Source organism: Loxodonta africana, chromosome 25, assembly GCF_030014295.1.
Source record: "Loxodonta africana isolate mLoxAfr1 chromosome 25, mLoxAfr1.hap2, whole genome shotgun sequence".
Classification (NCBI taxonomy): domain Eukaryota; kingdom Metazoa; phylum Chordata; class Mammalia; order Proboscidea; family Elephantidae; genus Loxodonta; species Loxodonta africana.
In genome coordinates, this window is record NC_087366.1 from 29477441 (window position 1) to 29504594 (window position 27154).

At 37.3% G+C, this 27154-nt stretch overlaps 2 protein-coding genes across 7 annotated transcripts in view; one reads left to right on the forward strand and one right to left on the reverse strand.

Moving 5' to 3' along the window:
- The window catches only part of CENPL (centromere protein L), a 29081-nt gene extending 18012 nt beyond the window's left edge, over positions 1-11069 (forward strand). For all 3 annotated transcript variants that reach the window (XM_064276629.1, XM_023549275.2, XM_023549276.2), the window contains 2 exons: positions 4384-4926; positions 7057-11069. In XM_064276629.1, coding sequence (XP_064132699.1) covers positions 4384-4926; positions 7057-7128 — 615 coding nt within the window. In that variant the 3' untranslated portion in view covers positions 7129-11069. The remainder of the gene's footprint in view (positions 1-4383; positions 4927-7056) is intronic.
- A 591-nt stretch (positions 11070-11660) lies between these two features.
- Positions 11661-27154, reverse strand: part of KLHL20 (kelch like family member 20) — a 71354-nt gene continuing 55860 nt past the window's right edge. For 3 of the 4 annotated variants that reach the window (XM_010591006.3, XM_023549274.2, XM_023549273.2), the window contains 6 exons: positions 26730-26913; positions 24346-24489; positions 16726-16859; positions 15753-15961; positions 14690-14796; positions 11661-12284 (listed from right to left, as the gene is read on the reverse strand). In XM_010591006.3, coding sequence (XP_010589308.1) covers positions 12200-12284; positions 14690-14796; positions 15753-15961; positions 16726-16859; positions 24346-24489; positions 26730-26913 — 863 coding nt within the window. In that variant the 3' untranslated portion in view covers positions 11661-12199. The remainder of the gene's footprint in view (positions 12285-14689; positions 14797-15752; positions 15962-16725; positions 16860-24345; positions 24490-26729; positions 26914-27154) is intronic. The other variant, XM_023549272.2, reaches the window with a different exon arrangement.

Genomic DNA, 27154 nt, shown 5'->3' on the forward strand with positions numbered 1-27154 from the left:
TTCCATTGTACGTATGTACCACAATTTGCTTATCCATTCGTCTCTTAATGGACATTTAGGTTGGTTCCACTGGTTGGCTCTTGTGAATATTGCTGCTGTGAACACTGGTGTACAAGTATCTGTTTCTGTTCCTGCATTCAGTTCTTTTGGGTACATACCCAGCAGTGGAATTGCTGGGTCATACGGTAATTCTATGTTTAACTTTTTGAGGAACTGCCAAGCTGTTTTTCTAGTGGCTGCACCATTTTACAATCCCACTAGCAATGAATGAGGGGTCCAATATATCCGCATCCTAGCCAACATGTATTATTTTCTGCTTTTTGGTGGCTTTGAGTGTGGAGCTGTTCAAACTGTCATCTTGCTCCAGATCTCCAGATTAAACTCCTAGAAGTAGAATCTTGGTTAAAAAATAAGTAACATATCCTTACAGGTGGTTCCTCAACTTATGACGGGTTCCTTTTTGATGACTCTGTCGTAAGTTGCTTCTGACATAAGTTGAATACCTCTTTTTTTTTTCTGTTATTATTATATTGCATTTTATTATCAGTATCTTTATAAATCTGATCTTTGTCTATGGGGATTGGAAACATTACATATAAACATCTGCGAGCAAACATCTGAGAATGATAACATCGGCAAGTTACACATTGCAGCATTGTACATAGTGTATATAATGATAAGATGTACAAAAAAAAGATGGTCATAAGTGCAGTTCGTTGTAACTTGAATACATCGTAAGTCAGGGACTGCCTGTATATACTGTGATACGTCATGCCAAGTTATTCTCAGGAATGTGACATTTACATTCCTTTCTATACCAAAAAACCAGACCAGTTGCCATTGAGTCAATTCTTACAGTGACCCTGTGTTACAGAGTAGAATTGTGCTCCATGGGGTTTTCAAGGCTGTTATTTTTCATATGCAGATCTCCAGGCCTTTATTTCAAGGTGTCTCTGGGTGGGTTTGAACTGCCAAACTTTTGGTTAATAGTTGAGTGCTTCACTGCTTATGTCACCCAGAGACTCCTTTTCTTCCTGTAAGTAGTTTATAAAATTAACAAGACTAGATTTTTTAAGAGAACAGACTTATTTTTTTTTTTTATGCCCAGTGCCACTGTTTCTTTCGAGTTAACTAATCTTGATAAAACAAGTTAAATACTCAAACAGTTGAAAAGGCCTGATTTTTTATTGTTGTTTTGTTTACTTATATAGATCAGGGGATGGCAACCTACAGCCTATAGGCCAAGTCTGTTTTTTAAGTTAAGTTTTATTGGAACGTAGCTACTTTGGTCATTTACATATCCTCTGTGGATACTTTTGTGCTACAATAGCAGCATTGAATAATTGCAACAGAGGCTGAATGGCTGGCAAAACCTTTACTCTCTGGTCCTCTACAGAAAAAATTTGCTGACCCCTGGTATAGATCATGGAGCCCTAGTGGCACAGTGGTTAAGAGCTCAGCTGCTAATCAGAAGGTCAGCAGTTCAAATCCATCAGCTGTTCCTTGGAAACCGTGGGGGGGGGGTCAGTTCTACTCTCTGTCCTGTAGGGTCACTATGAGTCAGAATCAACTCCATGTCAATGGGTTTGGTTGGTATAGAACATGATGTCAGCAAGCACCTGAAGAAGGTCTGCTAGAATTAGGTTTAGCTGCACGTAGCGTAATACCTAAATAACAGTGGATTGAGTAAGACAGAGGTTTGTCTTACAAAAAAAAAGGTATCTGGAGGTAGGCTGTCCAAGGCTGGTATGAAATAATCCAGGCATTTTTCATCCTTCTTCTCTGTCATAGCTTCTGTCCTTAAAGTGATCTCAAGGCCTAAGATGGCTCCTGGAGCTCTAAACATCATACTCAAGTTCCAGGCACGAAGTAGGAGAAAGATACAGAGGGCAAACAGTGTGCCTGCCATTGAGTAAATCCCCTTTAATAAGACTTTCTGAACGTCCCACCCAACAACTTCTGTTTACATCCCAGTTGAAAGGAAGACTGGGAACATTTTTTTAGTGAGTGCTTTGGCACCTCAAATAAAAGTACGGTTTTATTGTGAAAGTTAAAAAATGCACACTGGATAGACAATTATCAGTCTCTGTCAGGTGAAGTAACTGATGCCCAGAGAAGTTAAGTAGCTTCCATGTTGTCGGCCAAATGAATGTTGTTGTGAGGATTGTAAATGATCTTTTGAATTCTTAGTGTAGTGTTCTAATAGTTTTCAAGTTAAATCTCATTTCTTGACAGGGTTACAGGACTCTAAGGTCATAAAAGTGTTATAGATATAATATATCTGGGCTTCAAGGTATTTTTCAATCTCATAATCTCTTACACAAGAAGATAAAATGTGGTAAAAGTAACTGAATGATCAAATCTGATCAAATCTGAAGGGATATGATAAATAATGTCAAGAGTAGAGTGTTACTTTTAGGGTGCTACTCTTGACATTATCATATTCCTTTAGATATGATCACTCAAACAGTTATTTTTACCATATTTCACCTTCTTGTGTAAGAGATTACGGAGCTGTGATCTCAACATTGTCCTGGTAAGTACTTTAAATAAAAACTTCTATGAGTATTTGGAAGATATGCTTGTAAAGTTACAAATTTAAAGTTTGAAGAGTTAGTCTGTTAGAAAATATAATCAAGATCCTAAAAGTTCTGAATGGATTGACACAATGGCCAAATTAAGAAATTAAAATTTTAAGAGAGAAAAGTTCACTGCCTCAATATAGGTTGGGGGGAGATTTGCAACAGAAATGGAATATGTCAGACTATTTTATATAAAACTGGCAACTAAAACCCAAAAAACTACTGCAATCTGAGTTTACATTAATAGGACTATAATCCAGGTCCAAGATGATAATAATAGTCTTGCAGTCAGACTTTTTTGAAATAATTGTGTTCACTTATGACCGTCTTACCTGGTGCAGGACTGGGCAGTGTTTTGCCTTGTGATACATAGGGTCGCTAGGAGTTGGAACCAACTGAAAGGCACCTAACAACAACAATACAAATGTCTTGCATATAGACAAGTTTCAGAGAAGAATGAGCAGGATAGTGTCAGACCTTGAATGTATGTCATGGAGCAATGGTTGAAGAAACCGGAGATGTTCAACTTTAGCAAGATAAGACTTGGCAGTATATGTGAAAACTGTTCCCTTTGCTGTTGAGTTGATTCCAACTCACAGTGACTCTATAGGACAGAATAGAACTGCTCCAAAGGTTTCCAAGGCTATAATCTTTACAGAAGTAGACTGTAGCATCTTTCTCCCATGGAGTGGCTGGTGGGTTTGAACTGCTGACCTTTTGGTTAGCAGCTGAGTGCTTAACCACTGCTCCACCAGAGCTCTTCAGTATATGTGGTTGTTGTTGTGTGCTGTTGAGTCGATTCCGACTTATAGCAACCCTATAGGACAGAGTAGAACTGCCCCATATGGTTTCCAAGGGGTGGCAGGTGGATTTGAAGTGCTGACCTTTTGGTTAGCTGCCTGAGCTCTTAACCACTTCGCCACCAGAGCTGTAGTATATGTGATAAACCAAACCAAACCCATTGCCATCGAGTCGATTCCAACTCATAGTGACCCTATAGCACAGAGTATAGAACTGCCCCGTAGTGTTTCCAAGGAACGCCTGGTGGATTTAAACTGCCAACCTTTTGGTTAGCAACCGTGTCAGGTATACGTGATAACCCAAAAACCCAAACCTGCTGCTGTCAAGTCAATTCCGACTCATAGCGACCCTATGGGACAGAGTAGAACTGCCCCATAGAGTTTCCAAGGAGCACCTGGTGGATTTGAACTGCCGACCCTTTGGTTAGCAGCCACAGCACTTAAACTACAACACTATCAGGGTTTCCATACGTAATAGGGACCATCAAATATTTGAAGGGCTTTTCTCATAGAAGAAGGATTAGATTTGTTCTTCAGGCATATAAGGAAGAAAGCAGGATCCGTGGGTGGAAACTCTAGGGCCCAGTGTGTGAAGGACATTTTAAGTTGATAGAGCTGCCTCAGAAACACTGAAGGCTCCTTCGATGGGAGTATTCAAGGGAGTTGGATTTGGTGACTGTTACCGTCCTTTCTGAAGTTGAGATTTTCAGATTCTTTTTCAGGATATTATATCTGGTTATACCATATTGGCATCCCTTATTTTACATTTTGGTTGCACCAAGATCTTGCATGTCTCCATAAGAATATTGAGAGAAAGGTCAATTAATTTGATAAACCCTGATAATAAGGAGACTATTCCATTGTGTGTGTGTGTGTGTGTGTGTGTGTTTTTGCCAAATAATACAACAGATCTTATTTTTAAATGTACAGATTTTAAGAAGGTGTAATTTAGGAGTAAATGTACTTTTGAATTTACAGAACCTGTTTTTCTTTCTTTGTAGATTCTGTCAAAATCTCAACCGCCATCTGAGAACACAGAAGGTAAAGTTTTGTGGACTGGTTGGTTCTGCTGTATATTTGGAGACAGTCTTCTAGAGACTGTTTCAGAAGACTTCACCTGTCTACCCTTATTCCTTGCAAATGGAGCAGAGTCTAATACAGCCATAATTGGAACCTGGTTTCAGAGAACCTTTGACTGTTATTTCAGTCCCTTATCAATCAATGCATTTAATCTTTCCTGGATGGCTGCTATGTGGACTGCATGCAAAATGGACCATTACATGGCTACTACTGAATTTCTTTGGTCTGTACCCTGTAGCCCTCAGAGTCTGGACATTTCTTATGCCATACATCCAGAGGATGCAAAAGCTTTGTGGGACAGTGTCCACAAAACACCTGGGGAAGTTACCCAAGAGGAAGTTGACTTATTCATGGACTGCCTTTATTCACATTTCCATAGACATTTCAAAATTCATTTATCAGCCACAAGATTGGTTCGTGTTTCAACATCTGTAGCTTCAGCACATACTGATGGAAAAATAAAGGTTAGTTCGAACAATTAAATCTAGTTAAGTACTTTTTCCTTGTTGTCGTATAGTTTCAAAATGGGGATTGTATTTCCACATTGAAGAAACCTTTAATTCTATGCTACTTCGAGAGAGCAGAGAGACTTTCTTTTATGCTTTATAGATGAGCCTTGTAGTTACCTCTAATGGAAGGGCACTGTCTGCTGTGTGCTACAGACTGGTAATGATAGGAATTATTATTCTGTAATAATTTTTTAAACTTTAAAAATAGTTTCTTGACAAATTTTAAAATAATTAGAGTAACAGAGGATTTTGTGTGTTAGATAAGACAGTTATAGCCAGAAACACAAAACTAAGGAATCATCTTTATAATTTAGATTTTTTTATCCCAGCTGGAAAAGAAACAATAGAGACATTGCTTTGTCCTCCAATAATTGTTTACCACAAGAAGGATCAGAAATAAATGGAGAGTTGGCACCTAAAATATATTAAAAAGCTACAATAAATACTCAGCGAATGTTTCCTATGGGTTTGTCACTGTGCTAGGGGTTTAACATACCTTATTTCTAATCTTTAGAGCGACCCAGTAGTTAGATGTTTTTATCCACTTTTTTTATTGTTGTAAAAATTTAGATCATACAACATTGTCAATTCAACATTTTTCACACATACAATTCAATGATGCCAGTTACATCAATCATGTTGTGCACCCATCACCAATATCTGTTGCCAAACACATTTAATTTTTAAAACGAGGAAATTGAGGCCAAAAGAGGTTTAACTGACACGTACAAGATAGCCTAGTAAGAAGAGTTGTCAAGATTTGACTCTTCATCTCTTAGGTTCAAAAAAGTCCACACCCTATGCAATATAGTAGTGCTTTTCAAACTGGAGGTCATAATTCAATGGTGGGTTGGGAAATAATTTTTATGGGAAGAGACCAGCATTAAAAAACCAAAAAGGAAGAAATAGAAAATATAAAAATGGGAGTATTTTGTATGTGATAAAGGTATGCATGCATATGTACTGGGTCATGATGACAAATTTATTTCTTACTAGGGTTTACAGTAAAAAAATTGAGAGACTGTATTATACTTTATTACTTTATATCTTAAAGGAAAAAATTTAGATTTTAGTGCCTTAGAATTCACTGTTGAAGAAATCCTTACATAATTTGAAATTTTGTTTCCATATACCCACACTCTTATTAGTAAACTGTATTTAAAAACTTTTTCATGTAATGTGTTGTTATTATCCATCTATGAATGTAAATGAAACACATTTATTTTCTTTGGTCTATTCTAAATCTCAGAGCTTCTGTTAATGATATAAGACAGTGGCTCCCATGATGAAAGCTAACGTTTATTGTTAAGCACTTTACACATTTTGACAACATATTTACATGAGAGGAAATTGAAGCAGAGTGGATAAGTAGCTTCCCTAAGATCACACAGCTAGTAAGAGTTGTCAGAATCTGACTCAAAAGCTTTTTCTTTTAACTGCAACACTGTACTGCATCTCAAGAAGTTTGAAATTAACGTATTAACTAGGTTTCTGCCAACTACTTGTTTTCCACAAGGTACTTTTTGGAATCGTAAATCCCTTTGAGAATCAGGAAGTTAAGGACTCTTTCTGGGAAAGGCAGATACTCCAATTTTGCATGTAAGACCAAGGATTCATAGATACCCGTTCCTTCTTCCACCCCTTGGGCAGATGTCAGCCTGTCCATAGAAGAAACCAGGATAAATAAGAACCCCGGTCTGATTATTTAACCCCATTGACTAATAGTTGTAAATTTATTAAAAGTAGTGGTCTTCATTAAATCTATTTGACTTAGAGCAACAGTGGTTTGGGTTCATATTCACATCTTGTAGATACGAGATTTAAATTAGTCTAGAAGATTTATTTATATCAATCTACCTTTTCCATTGAGGTATGAAGTATTTTTTTCCTCAGCTGTCACTTTGTGAAGCTGAGTGTACACTGATACTGGAAACTTAGCGTATTTTCAAGAAAGTATTGCTTTTGGATTAATCATAGTGGGCTTTTAAGGACTAAATTCTAGCAATTAGACTAACGTAACATGGATTATTCAAAATCAAAGGCTTTGTTATTATATTAATTAATTCCATTTTAATTTTTTTTCAGATTCTGTGTCATAAATACCTTATTGGAGTGTTGGCATATTTGACAGAACTGGCAATTTTTCAGATTGAGTGAGGCCTTGTGTGGACTACAAGATATGGATTATATATTCTTTTCTCACTAATTGCCGTGCTGAGAAATGGGCATCTCTTCGGCACCTGTTTTCCTCACGGTGCCATTGGAGTGGCTCAGATGGAAGCTAAGAAGGATCCAGAAGAACAAAGGAGGTGGTAGTGGATGAGCCAGGTGTTTGTGTACTAGTTATCTTGATCTGGGATGCCAGCCCATAGAAAATGCTGAGTTGCTTATTGGTCACCTGTCTCTTTTCCTCTCTGAAGAAATATAGAATGTTTATTATGTCGACCTTGAAGAGTCAAATGAAATATCTTTATATTGGGTATTTCTGATTTGGGTCTTTAAAACCTGTAATCCTTTTTGGGCAATTTAGCCTTGGCATTTAGAGAATTTGTTTTCTAAAGACATTTTATTTTGCTGTATAGAACTGGCAATCAAAATCACTTCGAAAGGAAACCAGATTATTATTTCAGTTTTTAAGCCACCAATCTGCTTGTTTTTAAACTGTTCAATTCTTATCGCAATCTTGAATTAAATATTCACTTTTAAAATGAAGCAGTGTGTTTATCAGTGTTGTGGTAACAGCTCTTTTAATTAATGTCTCAGTAATACACACGAGCTCTGGCGGCACAATGGTTAATGCGCTCAGCTGCGAACCAAAAGATTGGCGGTTCGAACTCACCCAGCAGCAGCTCCGTGGGCGAAAGACATGGTGATCTGCTTCTGTAAAGATTACAGCCTAGAAAACCCTGTGGGGCAGTTGTGCTCTGTCACATGGGGTCACTGTGAATCTAAATGGACTTGATGACACTCAACAACAGTACACACATGTGGTCGCTGTCACAATCAACTGAATGGCAATTTTTTTTTAAATAGGAAGTGGTAGGCTTTTTCTTTAGCATAAAGGTTACAAACCAACAATTAAATAGAATCATAAAAACTGTAGCATTGAAAGGCACCAGTGAGCCCCTATGAGAGCAGAAATGGTCTTATTTAACGTTCATGTCCCTAGTGTTTAGCACAGTGCTTCATAAATATCTCTAAATTAAGTGAATGAATTTTAACCAACCCTTCCATTTTACGGATGAAAACTATGAGATCAAACAATGTAAGAGACTTGCCCAAGATATTATATCTAAATCTTTTTACTTACTGAGCATGGAAAAGTTTTACCTTAGAAATAATGTTTTTAAAAATCTTGTTTGAAAGAAAGAGATTTTAGTAGGCCGTAATTCTAAAACCAAAGATTGAATTGGAACATTATTTCAGATATAGTAGGAGCAGCAGAGGTAGTGGAAAGAGCCTAAGTTTTGGAGAATTCATCCATTTTTTCAACTCGTATCTTTCTAGAAGACTAAAAAAGGTCCCTGTCCTGTGGAAATTGCATTTTAGTAGAGGAAGGCAAAAGGTAAATAATTTCAGATAGTGACAAATGCTATGACAAAAAAAAAGGGAGAGCAATATGAAAAAGGATAACTGAGGTGGGACCTTCATAAATAGTAGTCAGGCAGGTCTTTCTGAGGAAGTGACCTTTGAGTTCTGAATGATGAGAGGAAACCAGCCATGTAAAAGTCTGAGAAAGAGAATGTGCTAGGCTGATGAGATAGCAAAAGCGAAGGCCTTGAGATAGGAAAGACCTTGGCTTGAGGAACAAAGGGAGTCTGTGTGGCTGGAACATAACGGAGGAGGAGGGTAGTATGAGATGAAGTTACGCAGCAGAAAATCTTACCAATATCTACCAATTTTTGGCTAGACACTTGGGTACCCACAATAAAGACATTTTCTAGTCGTTCTCGTAGGCAAGTGTAGTCATGTGACTGTTTTGACCCATAGGACGTAAATGGAAGTGTCATGTAGAGTTTCCAAGAACCTTCTTAAAAAGCAGCTGCTATGTATCTGTTGCTCCATTTCTTTTTCATCCCTTCTTCCATCTTTGCTGCCTGCAACATTGACGTAATACCTGATACTCTAGCTACTCTCTTAGATCATGGGGATGAGGGTCAGGTCTTAAGGATGGTGGAACATGGTCTGGGAGGAGCTTGTGCTCTGAGAACTTCTTGAAGCTGAAGTCCAATGGCAGCCTTGAATAGCCTTCCTCCAGACTTAAGTGTCAGAAAAGTAAATGTCTTGTTGAAGCTACTGTTATTTTGGTTTGGTTTTACTCACAGCCAAATCTAATCCTAGCTGATAAAGAGAGGCAGGATCCAGATCACCTAAGTTCTTGCAGGACCTGTGATTTGATTTTATTCTAAATATAATGGGATGCCATTGAAAGGTTTTAAGCAGGAGAGTAACATGACCCAATTTGTATTTTATAAGATTACTCTGCTAAGGGAGAATGAACTGTAGGTAGACAAGAGTGCAAGTGGGACGATAGGTTATTACAAATGGCACAACCCCTATGGAGAAGTTAGCAGTATCTCGCAAAATTGTGTGCATTTACTCCTTGGCTAGCAATCCCACTTCTAGGATTCTATCCCAAAGATTCACTGGCAAAAATACAAAAATACGCACATGGCTATTTTATCACACTACACCTACTCCTCACTTATTGACTGTCTTATCTGATATTTCACATTTACTGTAATAGTAAAAAATCTATCCAACTGTTTTGTGCATTAACGACTGATGTATGTCTGGCAGTAACAAATGCTGAAGCGCGAGGCAAGAGTAACATTGGCTATGACGCTTATGTGTCAACTTGGCTGGGCCACGATTCTCAGTGGTTTGGCAGTTATGTAATGATGTATTTTGGCAGATGTGTAATGATGTGGTCATCTTCTATTTTGTGATCTGATACGGTCATCTTCCATTTTTGCATAATGCTGATTTTCACATAATGACCTGGTCTTTGGACCCTCACCTTATCAGTAAGTGAGGAGTGGGTGTATTTGTAATAGCAAGACTAAAAACCCAAATGCTTATCAGAGAGGAACTGGTTGAATAAAGTATGTATGGTATAGCTGCACAATGAATTACTATGAAACTGTAAAAAAGATTAAGGAAACTAGATAGTGCCAGAGTGATCTTCAGGATATATTGTTTTTTTGTTTTGTTTTTCCTGTGAAAATATACACACCAAAACGTTAGCACAACTTCCATGTTTACAATTCAATGACGATTACATTTTTCATGTTGTGCCACAATTACCATTATCCTTTTCTGAAATATTCCACCACCTCTCTAGAAGGTATTGTTAAGTGAAAAGGAGCAAGGTGTGGACAGAGTGTATAATATGCTACCTTTTATGTAAGGTAGTGGAGAAATACGTGTGTATTTCCTTATGTTTTCAAAAAACCATGGAACGTGAAACTAAAAACTTATAAAAGTGGTTCCTCATAAGGGGAAGGAATTGAATAGAGGGGACGGAAATGGAAGTTAGACTGACTTGAATGTTCCTCGTTTATAGTTTGGAACCATGTAAATATTTTATATAATTATGAAACAAAATTAGATCTAAAAGGGAAAAGCAGCAATCTAAAAACTGAGAACAAATTAACCTAGCTATGCTAGGTTCATGGCATAAACACATAGAATTATTTTTAGTATCTTTAAATTATAGTATTTTGACTCTACATCCTTAGTGGGCTATAAAAAGCATTAGTCAAAAAAATTTTTATGGTAAATACTACCTTTATTTAAAAAAGTTATACATGCTAGAAAAAAGCATAAATGATACATGTTGTAAACAACTGTTTACCAAATACTTATTTTTTTTCCTTGTAAAGGTGCAAATGATCTTTAAATGTAAACATAAAAGTTGCCAAACATTTTTGTAGTGGGGGCAGGGAGGAGAAGGTTTTTCCTTTTGGTTGCAATTAAAGTCTTGTTCAAATATTTTCCTGCAAAATACACTGAAAAAAAATTTGTCTATGAACACAATGAAAAAAAAAAAAACTTTTAACCATTGATTTTTTTTTTTCTTAAAATTTTTAACTCTTCACCAGAAAGTGCAATTTGAAAGAAGTAGTAGCAGTGGCCTTGGAGAATGAAGATAATATTATATAGTTTGTATAAAAGAACCAAGATATTATTAATAAAATGCCTCAGTTGGTTTTATACTCATTAGCATCGTACTATTACATGAACTGAAGAGTTCATTCCCTTGGAGGCTGATTAAAGGTAAGCCTCAGCTTCGCCAGGCCTGAGCATCAGGTGTAAAGAATTGCATAACAGCACTCACTGATGGGGAGAGGACACTTCTCCCTGCTGGTCCTTGGTAGCCATAAGGAAACAGGAAAGTTGCTTCAGTTGGTAATGTTTTTAAACAAAGATTTCCTGCAGAGTTGCACATGATTCTTTTGGGTGATTCTCAAGACAGCATGAGACTCATATACTGTTTTTTTTTAGAGGCACTGAGGAGAGCTCTAGATCTAGCAGAAACTCTATGAGAATATTACGAAAAAAGACTTTAAATATAGCCGAAAACAATTAGTTTCAAATAATAGACGGAAACAAGACTCAAACTTCCACTGATGAGAACTGCAGCACTGAGTCCTGATTTTACTTTGAGCGTTTCTTCTGAATTGTACTTTTTAAAATGAGATGTTTCCTTTTTTTTTTTTTTAATAAAGGTTTCCAAGTCTTTTAGTGCTTTAAGTGCAAGAATGATGGCTAGCTAACACATTTTGCATATCTATCTTTGTCACAGGTCATCCTTTGTAAGTAGTGGAGTCATGTGGATGGAGTGTTTAGAAATAACAGCCCAGATCATACATAGCCCTTCTCCTCTTATTAGTAGTTTCAAATGTAATCAATACCTTAAAAATAAAGTTATGTTGCTTGGGATTTTTGTCTTTTCTTTCTTTTTTGGTAGGATGAAGGATAAGTACAAAAAAAGTTCATGATAAATTAAAACCAAAAATAAATATTCTGCACAGGGTTGAAAATTATTGTGCAAAGGTGGCATCTTGCAGGTGAAGTATTTTCATTGGAATTATATTTCCGTATGTTGAGGCACCAGCAAAGAATAAAATCTGTTGTAATGTTTTCTTGAGTTGTACAAAGCTCCAAAGTCAAAGCTCTCCAGGATACAGAGAAGCATATGTCTAAGTGACCGTCTTCGAGATGTTTACCATATGTGGGACTCACAATGTGTCATTTTAATAACTCCTACGCCACCCCCTAGTCGACGATAATTCATCCCGCCATATAACCTGCAAAGAAAGAAACAAAATCAGAATTTCTAACTGGAAAAAGGACCATTTCTTCCATTAACTAAGAGTTAATCAAATACCTGCTTCTATGTTTTGTATCACAACTAATATCTTCAACTTCATACATTTCTTCTGAAGCTTAGAAGTTGGAACTGAGCACTAGTAAGTAGCAGAATTATTTCAGACACTGACTGAGCTGCTTTCACTTACGGGAGCCTGTCTGAAGACTAGGAAACCATCATACCTACTTCTTGCATCATAACTTTACACCCTGACTGGCTTCTAACAATTACACAGAATCATATGTTCTACATTTCTGCATCTCATTTTGCCCTGGGCTATATTATTTTCCCATCCACTTTTTCCCTTTGCCTAAACTTCCTTGATTATTATTCTTATTTTTTTTTGTCTGCTTTGTAATCTTGTAAGCCTCCTCAAACCCTTTATGGAGCAAAACTGGATATGAGTAAATAAAGTCAGTATCTAGTTTGTGACATGTGAACAAGATCATCTTCAAAATTAAGCATTTCCATGCAAAAGAATACTAGATTGTCTATCAGCTATGTGTAAATGGTTTTAAGTTTGGGATATGTAATTGTAAAAATTTAGACAGCAATCTCAATAGCTATCCTTAAGAATTTCATAAATATGACCAAGTAATATTCATGAAATTCTTGAGGATAAGCTGTTGAGATTACTTGGTTATATGTAACTAATTCTATTTAGTGACACTGAGAAACAAGTCCATACCATAAAAAAAAAAATACCATAGGATCATAATAATTAAGTGGCAGAACTAAATTTGGCTTACTTCCCCCCATATTATGCTTACTTAACATTCCTACTAAAAATAGAAAGCTGTAAGTGGAAAAAAAATCCCACAATTTGGAGGCTCCTATTCATGAAAACACTCCATTATCTATCCTTTATCAGGTTTGAGGCCTTCCTGACCACCTCAAAAACTGACTCGCCTCCCTGTACCCCTTATCATCCTCCCTTGATTTGCTGTTCATCATAGCACTTCCACCTCCTGGCATGGTTCTGTCTCCCACACTACAGTGTTGACTCCATGAGGGCAGGGAATTTTGTTCACTTCGGTATTCCTAGGGCCTAAAATACTCAGTAAACCTTACTGAATGAACAGGATTGTGAAAATTTGACATAGGAGCAAAAAGTACTAGACTGTCATCAGCCTGACTTTAGTATTGTGATGCCTGAGCCATAAAGAGCCATGAGCTGAGATATATGCAGATTGCAAAGAATGTCATTTAGATATCTGGAAGAGCTGTGGCCTTCCCAGAGATGAGTACTCAGTAAAATCATTAGTTGAAACTAGTAGGGTGATGAAACAACCTTGATGGATTAAAACAGTAAGCAAGCTACGCACGGGCTTACCTGTGCTTGCTTACTAATCTGTTGTACGCAATTTCACTTGTTTTTCACCACATCTAAAATGGTGCATGCCTCTGAGATGGTAACCCTAAACCTGTTTAAAAAAAGCTTATTGTAAAAAGGAAACCCCAAATTGCTTGGGAGGGCAAAATTGTTTTCTTAGAAGGCTAATAATATTTAGAATTAAGTACAAAAATGAAGTACATCAAACCCATAGTATTAATATTTTGTATTAAGTCTGAAAATTATATATTCAGCATTTTAAGTTCTCATAATGTTTAAGAGAATGTGGCGTATTAGTGCATCTATTAGTCTTGTGAATCCAGCATAAAATATGTGATTGAGTGAGGATTTAGTTATGAGTTGAAAGATAGAATTTTGCTAAGTTCGTCCAAGTTTGTGAATACTTACATGCAAGAGTCACCAAATTTATGTGAATTTATAAGAACTGCTAAGAATATAAAAATATAGCAAGGATTTATTAGACAATTAAGAATTTAAATGTGAAGTAAAATTTAACCTATAAATGTAACCTCCCCTCAAAAGTGACTGTTAAAATTGACTAGGTTTTAAAATAGAATGATAATACATTGAACTTTAAAAGCTCAAGGAAAAAACGGGTTTAAAAGCTGCCCACAAAAACTGCACTGACAGATTGGAACTAAAGACCTAGGTTCTATTCCTAACTCTGTCACTAACTTGCTTAGGCAAGTCATTTTATTTCTTGATGCCTTAGTTTCCTCAGCTGAATATGATGAGGCTATAGAGATGTTTTTCTGTTTCTTCAAGCTCTAATTATAAAAGTAAACAGTTACCAGAGAGAAGAATTTTGTAAGATGTCAGCCACTTTGTAGCAATCACATCAAACTGAGCCATCAAATATGGGTAACTTCAAGCCCTCTTCGAAGTATTGCAAGAGGTGTACTGTGACCATCCTGATTTTGATGGTCGTGGGCTATCTCAAGCCTATGATTTTCAAGTCAGTAGTGAGATGAACACAACTTAAAGGTTACCTCCATGTATTGGCATCAGGATCAAAAACTTCAATGGTCTTCAAATACGTTGTGCCATCAAACCCTCCTACTGCCATGAGCTGTCCATTCACCACTGCCAGGCCAACCTACAGGATCAAAACACAGTGGCTGCTGGAGAAACTAGACAATTACTGGGAAAATTTAGACTGGTTTAATAAAAGAATTCTGTATGGCTTTACCGTCTGGTTTACTTAAACATAAAGGGAAAACTAATGACACAAAAATCTATTAAATTATGGGAACTTTAAAATTGTACATTCAATTAGAACATTTACAGAGTCCAAAACGTTTATTTCTCAAATTTTAGGAAAACCATTCACTGGGAGTATGCAAGAATCTCTAAACTGCTTTCAATTCCTCTGGTATATGCTTGCTCTAATCCACTCTAAATTTCTACTAATAATCTCTTTTTAAAATAACAATGCTATCACTTTCCTTCTTAAAAATTTTATAAGCTCCCCCTACTGCCTAAGTTTAAAGTCCTTATTATGTTATTCAGGCCCTCTCGAAATCCATCCCAGCCAACTGCTCTAGCCTCATCTCCTACATCTTCCCCTTCTTCCTCCTAATATACTCTGTGCTGTAGAAATACTGAAGTAATTGCTAGTCCCTGGAAGGATCATGCAGTTTTCACACCTCCATACTTTTGCACAGGTCCCAGGGTGGTGTAACGGTTTGTGATTGACTTAAACCCACCCAGAGGCACCTCGGAAGATAGGCCTCGTGATCTGCTTCTGAAAGATCACAGCCTTGGAAACCCTATGGACAGTTCTACTCTGCACACAGTGGGGTCGCCATCAGTTGGAATAGACTTGACAGCAACGGGTTTGGGTTTTTTTTGTTCTGGCTTTGCCTAAAAGTAACCCAACAGCACCAGATAAGATAGCTGAAAAACAAAACAGCTAGGCATTAGCAGTTCACCTCCTCACTGTACAATGTGCAACATTTTGCAGATCAGAGCTCTCCTTCTGAAAAGCCCTCTCTTGGTACTTGTTTTTCAAAGCTTTGAACCTCCGGAGCTGGGCAAGTAGGAGGCACTCACTCCACTACGGCGGGATGTCATAGCCACCACTGGAGACCACTGGTTGGTTCTGGGGTTATATCTCTCGGCGCTGCTAAGCTCTGTAGTGTCATCTCTACCTCCTACAGCATAGATCATGTCCTGATACACTGCACAGCCTAGGTGTTTCCTCCGGGTCCCCATAGGCGCTATGGTGTGCCATCTGTTTTCCTGAGGATTGTAGCGCTCCACTGCAGGGAAAAGAAAAACCAGTAAGCGACCATTTAACCATTTTCCTTCATCTCTAGTTTTCCTCATAGCCCTCAAACTTTGTGATATCACACATCCTCAATAAGCAATCTGATTCCTGCTTCTGAGAGGAACTTGTATAACTTCGGACAATACCACAAACACTCTCATAAAAGACCGGTCTCTTTCAGGTAGGTATGGCACAAAGGGCATGTTGTTGGAGTCAAGACACATATATTCTAATTCTGGCTATATCACTAATTAGCTAGATGACCCCTCAGCCCCGCTCTTCTTATCTTTAAATGAGGGAATGGACTATCTGACCTTTCAGCACCTTTCATTGCTAAGAAGACAAGATATCTGACAATGAATCTGATGCTACAGTCACACTGACAACATCCTTAGACAAAAATACCCATTATCTCAAAACAGAAAGGATTAACAAATCAGTTTCTAGTTAAAAATTTTTATTTTTAGATGATAACATATAGGGTTTTGTTTTTTTTAAAGGAGAGGTGGTGGCAGCAGTAGAGGAAGAAAAATAATCATATACAGAAATAGTTCTTCTATTCATTATACATTTCTAGTACCTTGTAACACAAAAGGAGAGAGAAATATTTTGGGAATGTACTGAAAGACTGGCTATAGAAGCTAATGCTAACAAGTTATAGGGTAACCTGGGTGCTATACTTTTTATAAAGGAGCTCTCCTAAGGAAAATATGCTGGTTTGGGGGAACCAGGCTGACTTTGGGGGGAGCGGCTAACCTGTATTGAGTGGAGAAGTACCATCAGAGCCACCTACAGCATATAAAAATCCTCCTAACACAGCCACGGCCACGCCTAGTCTTCTGGTACTCATAGAAGCCACTCGAGTCCACTTGTTCTCCTTTGGATCATACCTACAGTGAGAGAAACCAGAGACTGTCTGCATGTTCTTATTAAGTAAACCCTTTTCATAAGGGCTAAAATCACACCAAAGACATTGGATACGTTGACTTGCTACGGTCAAATGCATACTGAGAATCTAACATATTTCACTTAGTTATTAGGAAAAAAGATCTGAGGATTTGCGCCTGTGCATTATTATTTTTTATACACTGACTTATGATGCTGCGGCTAACTACATTTCTCCTTTGCCAACTGGTTCTATTAGATTTGGCCCAAAAGAAGGACTAGACACTGAAGGACAAGACGTATTTCTGAAGTCTCTTTTCACGTACAAGCTTTCCTTTCCTGCCATTCCATTTTCTCCCCCTTGTAATCCATTCGTTTTAGAAGCCAGGGAATTAAGTCTGCAGTTTCCTCCACAGTATGGATTGGTTTTTTACATACTCAGAGTACAGTTCAACATGTTGCTCTGTCCTCTGTATGTTCTACAAATTGGCAGCTGGATCCAGACATCTGATCAGACCACACTCAATCCCTTTGGCAAGACTATAGATGGCAGTGTTAGCACTTGTTAAATGTCAATGCTTAGATCCATTAAGTTACTGAATGTGGCAAAAGGATGACATTCTATAGTTCATTCTCTTTTACTGGAATACTTTCATAAAGAAACAATCCGACTAACAGACCACAACCACCATGGCCTCTACCAGACTGAGTCCAGTACAACTAAATGGTGCCCGTCCACCATCACTAACTGCTCTGACAGGGATCACAATAGAGGGTCCCAGACAGAGCTGGAGAAAAACGTAGAACAAAATTCTAACTCACACAAAAAAAAAAAAGATCAGACTTACCGGCCTGACAGTGCCTGGAGAAACCCCAGGAGTAGAGCCCCTGGACACCCTTTTAGCTCAGCCAAAGATTGGACAGGCCCATAAAACAAAACAAGACTGAAGGGGTACACCAGCCCAGGGACAAGGACTAGAGGGCAGGACGGTACAGAAAAGCTGGTAATACGGAACCCAACGTCGAGAAGAGTGTTGACATGTCATGGGGTTGTTAACCAATGTCATAAAACAATATGAACCGTTTAATGAGAAGCTAGTTTGTTCTGTAAACCTTCATCTAAAGTACAATTAAAAAAAAAAAAGAAACAACCCACCTATATACTATTTGGCCACCCTATTCCTATATGATACAGTTCATATAAGAAATGCAGGATATGTGCTAGCTTCTTTTACTTTACTTGACACTTTTCAAGATAATAAATTGGTGCCCTATCATCATTCAAGGTAACGACTTTTTATAAAAAATATCATTGTTGCTGTTGTTAGGTGATACTGAGTCAGTTCCCACTCACAGCAACCCCATGCACAACAGAATGAAATACTGCCTGGGTTCCCACCACCCCCGCAATCATTGCTATGTTTAAGTCCATTGTTGCTGCCGCTGTGTCAATCCATCTCATTGAGGGTCTTTCTCTTTTTCGTGAAACCTGTATTTTACCAAGCATGATGTCCTTCTACAGGGACTGGTCCCTCCTGATAACATGTCCAAAGTATGTGAGACGAAGTCTCACTGTCCTTGCTCCTAAGGAGTATTCTGGCTGTATGTCTTCTGGGAGTCCATGGTATATTCAATATGTTTGCCAAAACAGTAATTCCAAGTCTTCCTTAGTCATCGTCCAGCTTTTGCATGCATATGAGGAAACTGAAAACATCATGGCTTGGATCAGGAGCACTTCAGTCCTCAAAGTGACCTCTTTGCTTTTTAACACTTTAACGAGATCCTTTTTTTAGCAGATTTGTTTAATGCAATATGTCATCTGATCTCCTGACTGCTGCTTCCATAGGCATGGACTGTAGATCCAAGTAAAATGAAGTCCTTGACAACTTCCATGTTTTCTTCGTTTATCATGATATTGCTTATAGGTTCATTTGTGAGGATTTTTGTTTTATGTTGAGGTGCAATCCATACCGAAGACGGTAGTCTTTGATCTCCATCAGTAAGTACTTCAAGTTCTCTTTCAGCAAGCAAGGTTGTGTCATCTGCATATAACAGGTTGCTAATGAATCTTTCTCCAATCCTGGCGCTGTGTTCTTCACACACCCCAGCATCTTGGATTATTTGCTCAGCATACAGATTGAATAAGCACAGTAAATGAATACAACCCAGACACAAACCTTTCCTAATTTTCAACCATGCAGTATCCCCCCATTCTGTTCAAATGACTGCCTTTTGGTCTATGTACAGGTCCCACACGAGCATACTTAAGTATTTTGGAATTTCCATTCTCCACAATGTTATACACAATTTGTTATGATCCACACAGTCGAATGCCTTTGCACACTCAATAATACACAGGTATACACCTTTCTTGTATTCTCTGCTTTTAGCCAAGATGCATCTTGACATTAGCAATGACATCTCTCGTTCCCATGTCCTCTTCTGAATCCGGCTTGAATTTCTGGCAGTTACCTGTTGTACTGGTGCAACCATTTTTGAATTATCTTCAGCAAAATTTTACTTGTGTGTAATATTAATGATATTGTCCAATAGTTTCTCCATTCTGTTGGAACACCTTTATTAGGAACGGGCACACTCATGGATCTCTTCCAGTCAGCTGGCCAGGTAACTGTCTTCCAAATTTCTTGGCATAGACAAATGAGCACCTCTGACACAGCATCCGTTTGTTGAAACATCTCAATTGGTATTCTGTCAATTCCTGGAGCCTTGTTTTTCATCAATGCCTTCGGTGCAGCTTGGACTTCTTTCTTCGATACCATTGGTTCTGGATCATATGCTACCCCCTGAAATGGTTGAACATCGACCAATTCTTTTTGGTTCGTGACTCTGTATATTCCTTCCATCTTCTTTTGATGGTTCCTGCGTTGTTCAATATTTTATCCACAGAATCCTTCAACACTGCAACTTGAGGCTTGAATTTTTTCTTTAGTTCTTTCAGCTTGAGAAATACTAAGTGTGTTCTTCCCTTGTGGTTTTCTAACTCCAGGTCTTTGCACATTTCATTATACTACTTTATCTTCTCAGGCTGTTCTTTGAAATTTTCCATTCAGCTATTCTATTTCATCATTTCTTACATTTGCTTTAGCTACTCTATGTTCAAGAGCAAGTTTCAGAGTTTCTTCTGACATCCATTTTGGTCTTCTCTTTCATTCCCGTCTCTTTAATGACCCCTTGCTTTCTTCATATATGATGGTGCTGATGTCATCCCACAAGTTGTCTGGTCTTCGGTGATTAGTGTTCAATGAGTCAAATCCATTCTTGAGACAATCTCTAAATTCAGGTCAGATATACTCCAGGTCGTACTTTGGCTGTCAGGGACTTGTTTTAATTTTCTTTAGCTTCAACTTGAACTTGCATATGAGCAATTGATGGTCTGTTCCCCAGTCAGCCCTGGCCTTGTTCTGACTGATGACATTGAGCTTCTCCATTGTCTCGTTTCACAGATTTAGTCAATTTGATTCCTGTGCATTCTATCTGGTGAGGTTCACATGTATAGTTGTTCAAAAAAAGTATTTGTTGCTATCTCTTACATCCTTTTTATGTCTTTATTTGTTCTTCCTTTTTTTAATGTATTGGACCTTTAAGTTTTTTAAAAATTATTTTATTGTGGTAAAATATATATAACAAAAAATTTGCCATTTTAACCTTAAAAAAATTTTTTTATTGTGGTAAAAATATACATAACAAAACATAAGCCATCTCAAAAATTTGTACATGTACAATTCAGTAACAATGATTACATTCTTTGAGTTGTGCAACCATTTTCTCTACCCTTTTCCAAACCATTCTACCACCATTAACATAAACTCAATGCCCCCTAACCAAAAACTCCGCCTTCCCCCTCCCTCCCACTCCTGGTAACCCCTAAATAATCCTTGGTTTTTATATGTTTGTTTATTTCATATAAGTGAGATCATATAGTACTTGTCCTTTTGTGACCGACTTATTTTGCTCAGCATGATGTTTTTAAGGTTCATCCATGTTGTGGCATACATCAGGACTTCATTTGTCTTTATAGCTAAGTAGTATTCCATTATGTGTATATACCACATTTTGTTTATCCATTTATCTGCTGATGAACATTTTGGTTGTTTCCATTGGTTGGCTATTGTGAAAAGTGCTGTGATGAACACTGGTATAATGTTTTCAAGGTTCATCAATGTCACAGCATATATTTGAACTTCATTTCTTTTTAGGATTGAATAATATTCTATTATATGTCTACACCACATTTTGTCTACTTATCTGGATAAACAGATACATGGAAACTATTGTGAATAATGGCTATTGTGAATTGGCTATTGTGAATAATGTTGCAGTGAACAGTGGCGTACAAATATCTGTTTGAATCCCTGCTTTCAATTCTTTGGGGTGTATATCTAGCAGCGGAATTGCTGGGTCATATGGAAATTCTGTGGAGCCCTGGTGGCAAAGTGGTTAAGAGCTCAGACTGCTAATCAAAAGGTCGGTAGTTCGAATACACCAGCTGATCCTTGTAAACCCTCTGGGGCAGTTCTACTCTGTCCTCTATGGTTGCTATGAGTCGGAACTGACTTGGCAGCACACAACAACAATGGCAATTCTGTTTAACTTTTTGAGGACCGGACATGCTGTTTTCCACAGAGGATACAACATTTTACATTTCCACCAGCAAAGCACAAGGATTCCAATTTCTCCACCTCCTCACAGACGCTCCTTATTTTGTTTTTCCGATAATACCAACCCTACCACCACCCACTGCCATTGAGTCAATTCTGACTCACAGTGAGCCTGAAGGACAGAGTAGAACTGCCCCATAGGGTTTCCAAGGCATAGAGTCACTGAGTCGGAATCGACTTGATGGAACAGGTAAGTAATTTTTACAGAAGCAAAGTGTCACATGTTTCTCCTGTGGAGTGGCTGATGGGTTCCAATCGCAAACCTTTTGGTTAGCAGCTGAGCACTCAACCACTGCACCACGAAGGTTCCTAATAGCCACTCTAGTGGGTTTGAAGTGTATCTCGTTGTGGTTTTGATTTGCATTTTCCTGGAGACTAATGACACAGCATCTTTTCATGTGTTTATTGGCCATTTGTACATCTTCTTTGGAGAAATGTGTAGTGAAGCACTTTATTTTCTGTTTTTGTTTTTGCTGTTGAGTGTCTCTTTTTTTTTTTTACTTTAAAATATTTCCTCTTTTTTATCTTCCACTTTTCTTATGACTTTATGTTTTATTTGTTCTACCTTAATCTTCATTCTGAAAAGATTTTTTCTTTCATTTCCAATATTTTTCTGAGCTCTGCCACCTCATTTCTGAGTTTTTCTCATTCTGATTCATGTAGTGCTTTCACATCTTGTGTGATTTTCTTAATGCCTTTTAGCACATTTTGAAATAGTTGGTTACTTTTCACCTGTTCTGTGGGTATGTCTTTCTGCTGTGCTTTCACTGTCTGTAGATATGTTCTTCTGCTTTTTATTCTCTCTTCTTATATTTCTATGGCATGGGATATAATCTCAATACTTTGCTGTTGTTCATTTTTATGTTAAATTAATTTTCCTGAACTTTTAGAAGGAGCAGTGGCTCATGGTAGTTCTTCTAACTTTGTGGCGCTCCCTTTAGTTTTGTTTCGTTTTTTGCATGTACTGTTATAATATGTATGTAATGGCTGGCCTCCTGAGATTTACTGGCTTTATTCACCAACACTATCTTTATCTGGAAACCCTGGTGCGTAATAGTTAAGAGCAATGGCTGTTGGCAGTTCGAATCCACCAGGTGCTCCTTGGAAACTCTATGGGGCAGTTCTACTCTGTCCTATAGGGTCGCTATGAGTTGGAATCGACTTGACGGCAATGGGTTTTTATCTTTTTTTTTTTTTCATTGTATCATTGTCCTTTTCTTGCTCAATTTTGATTCTATTCCCAGTAGGTTCTCCTCAGTGTGAGGCCGTGTCTTGGAAGGGTATCCTGGCTGGTAAGTTTTGAGAGTTCCGAGGGACTAGATGGTTCCAGCCCAGCTGGTTCTCAACCAGGGGTGATTTTTACTCCCAGAGAAATATGGCCATGTCTGAAGACGTTTTTGGTTGTTAAACTGGGGGTATGCTACTGGCACATAGTGGGTAGAGGCCAGGGATGCTACTAGATATCCTAAAATACATAGGATAGTCCCCTAAAGCAAGTAATTATTTCCAAAAGTTTCACTGCCCCAAACAGAAACTCAATACCCCTTCACCAATAACTGCCCCACCCCCGCCATCCCCTGGTAACCACTAATAAACTTATCTCTATACATTTGTCTACTCTAGACAGTTCACGTAAGTGGGCATCATACATTTGTCGTTTTGTTCCTGACTTATTTCACTCAGCATAATGTTTTCAAGGTTCATCCAAGTGGTGGCATGTACCAGAACTTCATTTCTCCTTATGGCTGAATAATGTTCCATTGTATGGATGTACAGTCATTTTATTTATTCATTCATCTTGCTGAACACTTGGATTGTTTCTACCTTTTGTCTATTATACATAATGCTGCAATGAACACTGGTGTACAAGCATCAGTTTAAATCCCTGCTTTCAATTCTTTGGGGTGTATACCTAGGAGTGGAGTTATTAGATTATATGGTAATTCTATGTTTAGCTTTTTGAGGAACCACTGAACTCTTTTTCGCAGCAAGTTGTACCATTTCACATTTTCACCAGCAATGCACAAGGGTTCCAGTTTCTCTGCATTCTTGCCAACGCTTGCTATTTTCTGTTTTTCGGATAATAGCTATCCTAGTGGGTGTGCTACATAGTTTTGAAAGTGGAGAAATAGGCGATTTGACAGATAAAAGGAAACTGGCATGCTTTTAAGAGATACCTTCAACTTTATCTGTATTTATGACAGAGTCAAATTCTTCAACTTAAACATGATAACCAAACTAGTAAATGTTATTTCAAAAATTCTGAAGAGTTACGAAATATGTCTTTTCAAGAAGTAAGGATAAGTTCTTACCAGTATGTTCTTACCAGTACTCACAGCACCTGAGACTCCAAAATACAATCTTTATGAAAGAATGACAAAAAGCTGACAAAGAAAGTAATCAAGAATAGAATCCATGTACAAAATACTTTGGGCTCTTTAGAAGATATGCCAGACAAAATATTATTACTTTCATAATTTCTCTGAAGATGGTCTGGGGAAAGTCTGCATTAAGCACACTTCAGGTAGACTGGGAAAAAAAATCAGAATGGATTTCATACATAGAATGTCATTTAAAATATGTTCCTGACACTTAAATGTTAGGAGTAATCAGTGTTACTACACATAATTAAAAAAAAAAAAAACTGAGTTATATCTTTCATCTTTCTATACTTTAAGAGCAACTGAAAACTTTCCCCTTAAAGTCTATAGGTCACAGATTCCCCAAAGCCCCAAATTCAGCTGTAACTGCTTCTTTTAAAGAGCACTCTATATCCTTCAAAACAAAAAGGGAAATGACTTAAAAAAATCACCTCTCAACAATGTTGAGGCAAGACACACCATCCTGGCCACCCACAGCATAGAGAAAGCCTCCCAGCACTGCCACACCAACACTTGTCCTGCAGGTGCTTGTCGGGGCCACATCACTGCTCCACTGGTTTGTTTTGGGGTCATATCTACAAAGGACGCATCAAGAGCAGAGTTTGTATTACACAAAAAAAGCCTGGCTGTGTTTACATATTCAAAATAAAAGGAATTTATATAATATAAATTATTTCCCTTAACACTACTGGCTGATTATAACTGAGGCATATGAAAGTCTATTTATGTATTTATTTTTTGAAATTTATTTTTACTTAAATATATTTTCTTTAAAAAAAAATCAGAATGTTACAGATAATGGTAAAGTCCCCTTTGAGTTCCACCTTAATTCTAGTCTCTTCCCATTTTGATTTGCTGTACATCTTTCAAGACTTTTATATATATATATATATACACACACACATACACATACACATACATATATTACATTCATTATATAAGTGTGTATATATGAGTAAATATATACCTACTTTTTAAATAGGTATATACCAAACCAAACCCAGTGCCGTCTAGTCGATTCCGACTCATAGTACATGTGTATGTATATATACACACACATATATATATACATATGTACTCATATATATGCATATTTTCTTTACATAAATAATACCACATGGTAGGCACTGTTTCAAAATCTTTTTTCCTTCAACGTATTTTAAGATCTATTCATGGTAATAGATACAATTCTAGATGATTCCTTTGAATTACTATATTTCATTATATTGTGTGTGTCATATATTATTTGATCATATCCCTACTGATGTATTCTTAAGTTATAACAATTTTCTATTAAAAAAAAAGTGATTACCCTTGCATATTTCTCCTTATGCAAATAGATAATGAGAAGTAAGATTGCTCATTTTGTGGCTATATCAATTCTGATTTGTTTTCATTTTCATTAATTTTTAACTTTATCTGTTTTCTTTCTACTTTGTTTTTTTTCCTTTAACTTATTTTAATGTAGCTAACTTGTTCACTTTTTTCATCAAATTTTTTAAAATTGTGGTAAAATATATATAATACACAATTTATCAGTTTAACCCCTTTAAAGTGTACAATCCAGTGGCATTAAGCACATTCAAAATGTCATGTAACAATTACCACTGTGTTTTTCCAGAACTTTTTCATCATCCCAAACAGAAACCCTCTAGCCTCTAAGCAATAACTCCCTGTCCCTCCTCACTCCAGCCCCTATAACCTCTAATGAACTTTTTTTCTGTGCATTTGCCTATTCTAGATAGTTCATATAAATGGGATCATACAATATTTGTCCTTTGGTGTTTCACTCAGTATGTTTTCAAGGTTCACCCTTAAAAGCAGCATGTATTACTTTCTTGTGTTTTTGTTGCTCTTTTTGTAACTTTTTTATTTAAAAGCTTAAGTGCTCATTTTACATTATTTCTTATTTTCAAATGAATGCATATAAATTAAAACGCAGATTATCTCTCCATATCACCTAAGTTGGATCCCAACACTTAAGTATAATAGGTTTGTTATAAAGTTGTAAATACTTAGTCATATTCATTATTTTTATTTAACCTATCAATAATTTTTAAGTGTGTGGGTATGTTTTTAAACTTCCATGGAGAGACCCCTCTGTTTCTTTCAGGTACACAATTTACACTGTTAGGTCTTGATATGCCGCAGGGTTTCATAGGTGTGTTTAGGAATTACCAAGAATCACTGTAAATTAGAGCCCACAGAGATGAATGAAAAAGGGTATATGACAGTAGGAAGCTAGAAGTTACCAAAAAATCAGTTACTGGAGGTTTCCAATGTGCCAAGCACTATGATAGGTATTATGGACAAAGACATTTCAGTAAACAATTATATAGCACAATGTGGTAGGTATGTACACGTATGTTCAAAATACTTACGAACGAACAGAGGAATAAGTAACTCATCAGTATGGTGTCAGAGAAGGTTTTATGTAAGAAGAAACATTTGATCCTTGAAGGATAAGTAAGAATACAACAGGAACCAAGAGACAGAGACATTCCAGGAAGAAAGAACTGCATGCACACACGCAGGAAAAGAGGCATGAGAGAGGATGGCATGTCCAAGGAATTACAAGTAGCTTGGTGAGTCTGCAGTAGTGCATTCAGAGCGTGGTAGTGTGCCACAGGAAAGAAACTGAAAAAACAGGTGGAGATCAGATCAGAAAAGACTTATATGTTGTGCCAGCAGGTCTAGGATGCCAACTAGAGTCACAGACACAATACTAAAGCAGTAATAGTCACATCTCTTTCCTGATTAACATCTCAAATGAAAACTGTATAGCTGGAAAAAATTTCAAATGGACTTTACTCACCTTTCAACACTATTAAGATAAGAGGATCCATCATGGCCTCCCACTGCATATAACAAGTCATCAAGAACACTGACTCCAACTCCACATCGCCTTTTGCTCATTGAAGCTACCATTCGCCATTCATTAGTCTGTGGATCATACCGTTCAACACTGGAAATGGCATCCCCACTGCACCAACCACCAACTGGAGAAAAAACAGAAATGGTCACGAGAATACCTGTTCTAAGGCACGGAAAATGTCACTCATTGCTAATCTTTTAATTGTGACCTAAGGCTTGGACTTACCAAATGTTCCTAGAAGCAGGTCAAAAGAAGTTACGATTTTAACTTACTCTGCTGAGATTGTTAAAATCTTTAATTAAACTAGTATTATTATGTCCATTTTACAGAGGAAGGAAAGGGTACCAGGGCAAATAAGATATGGA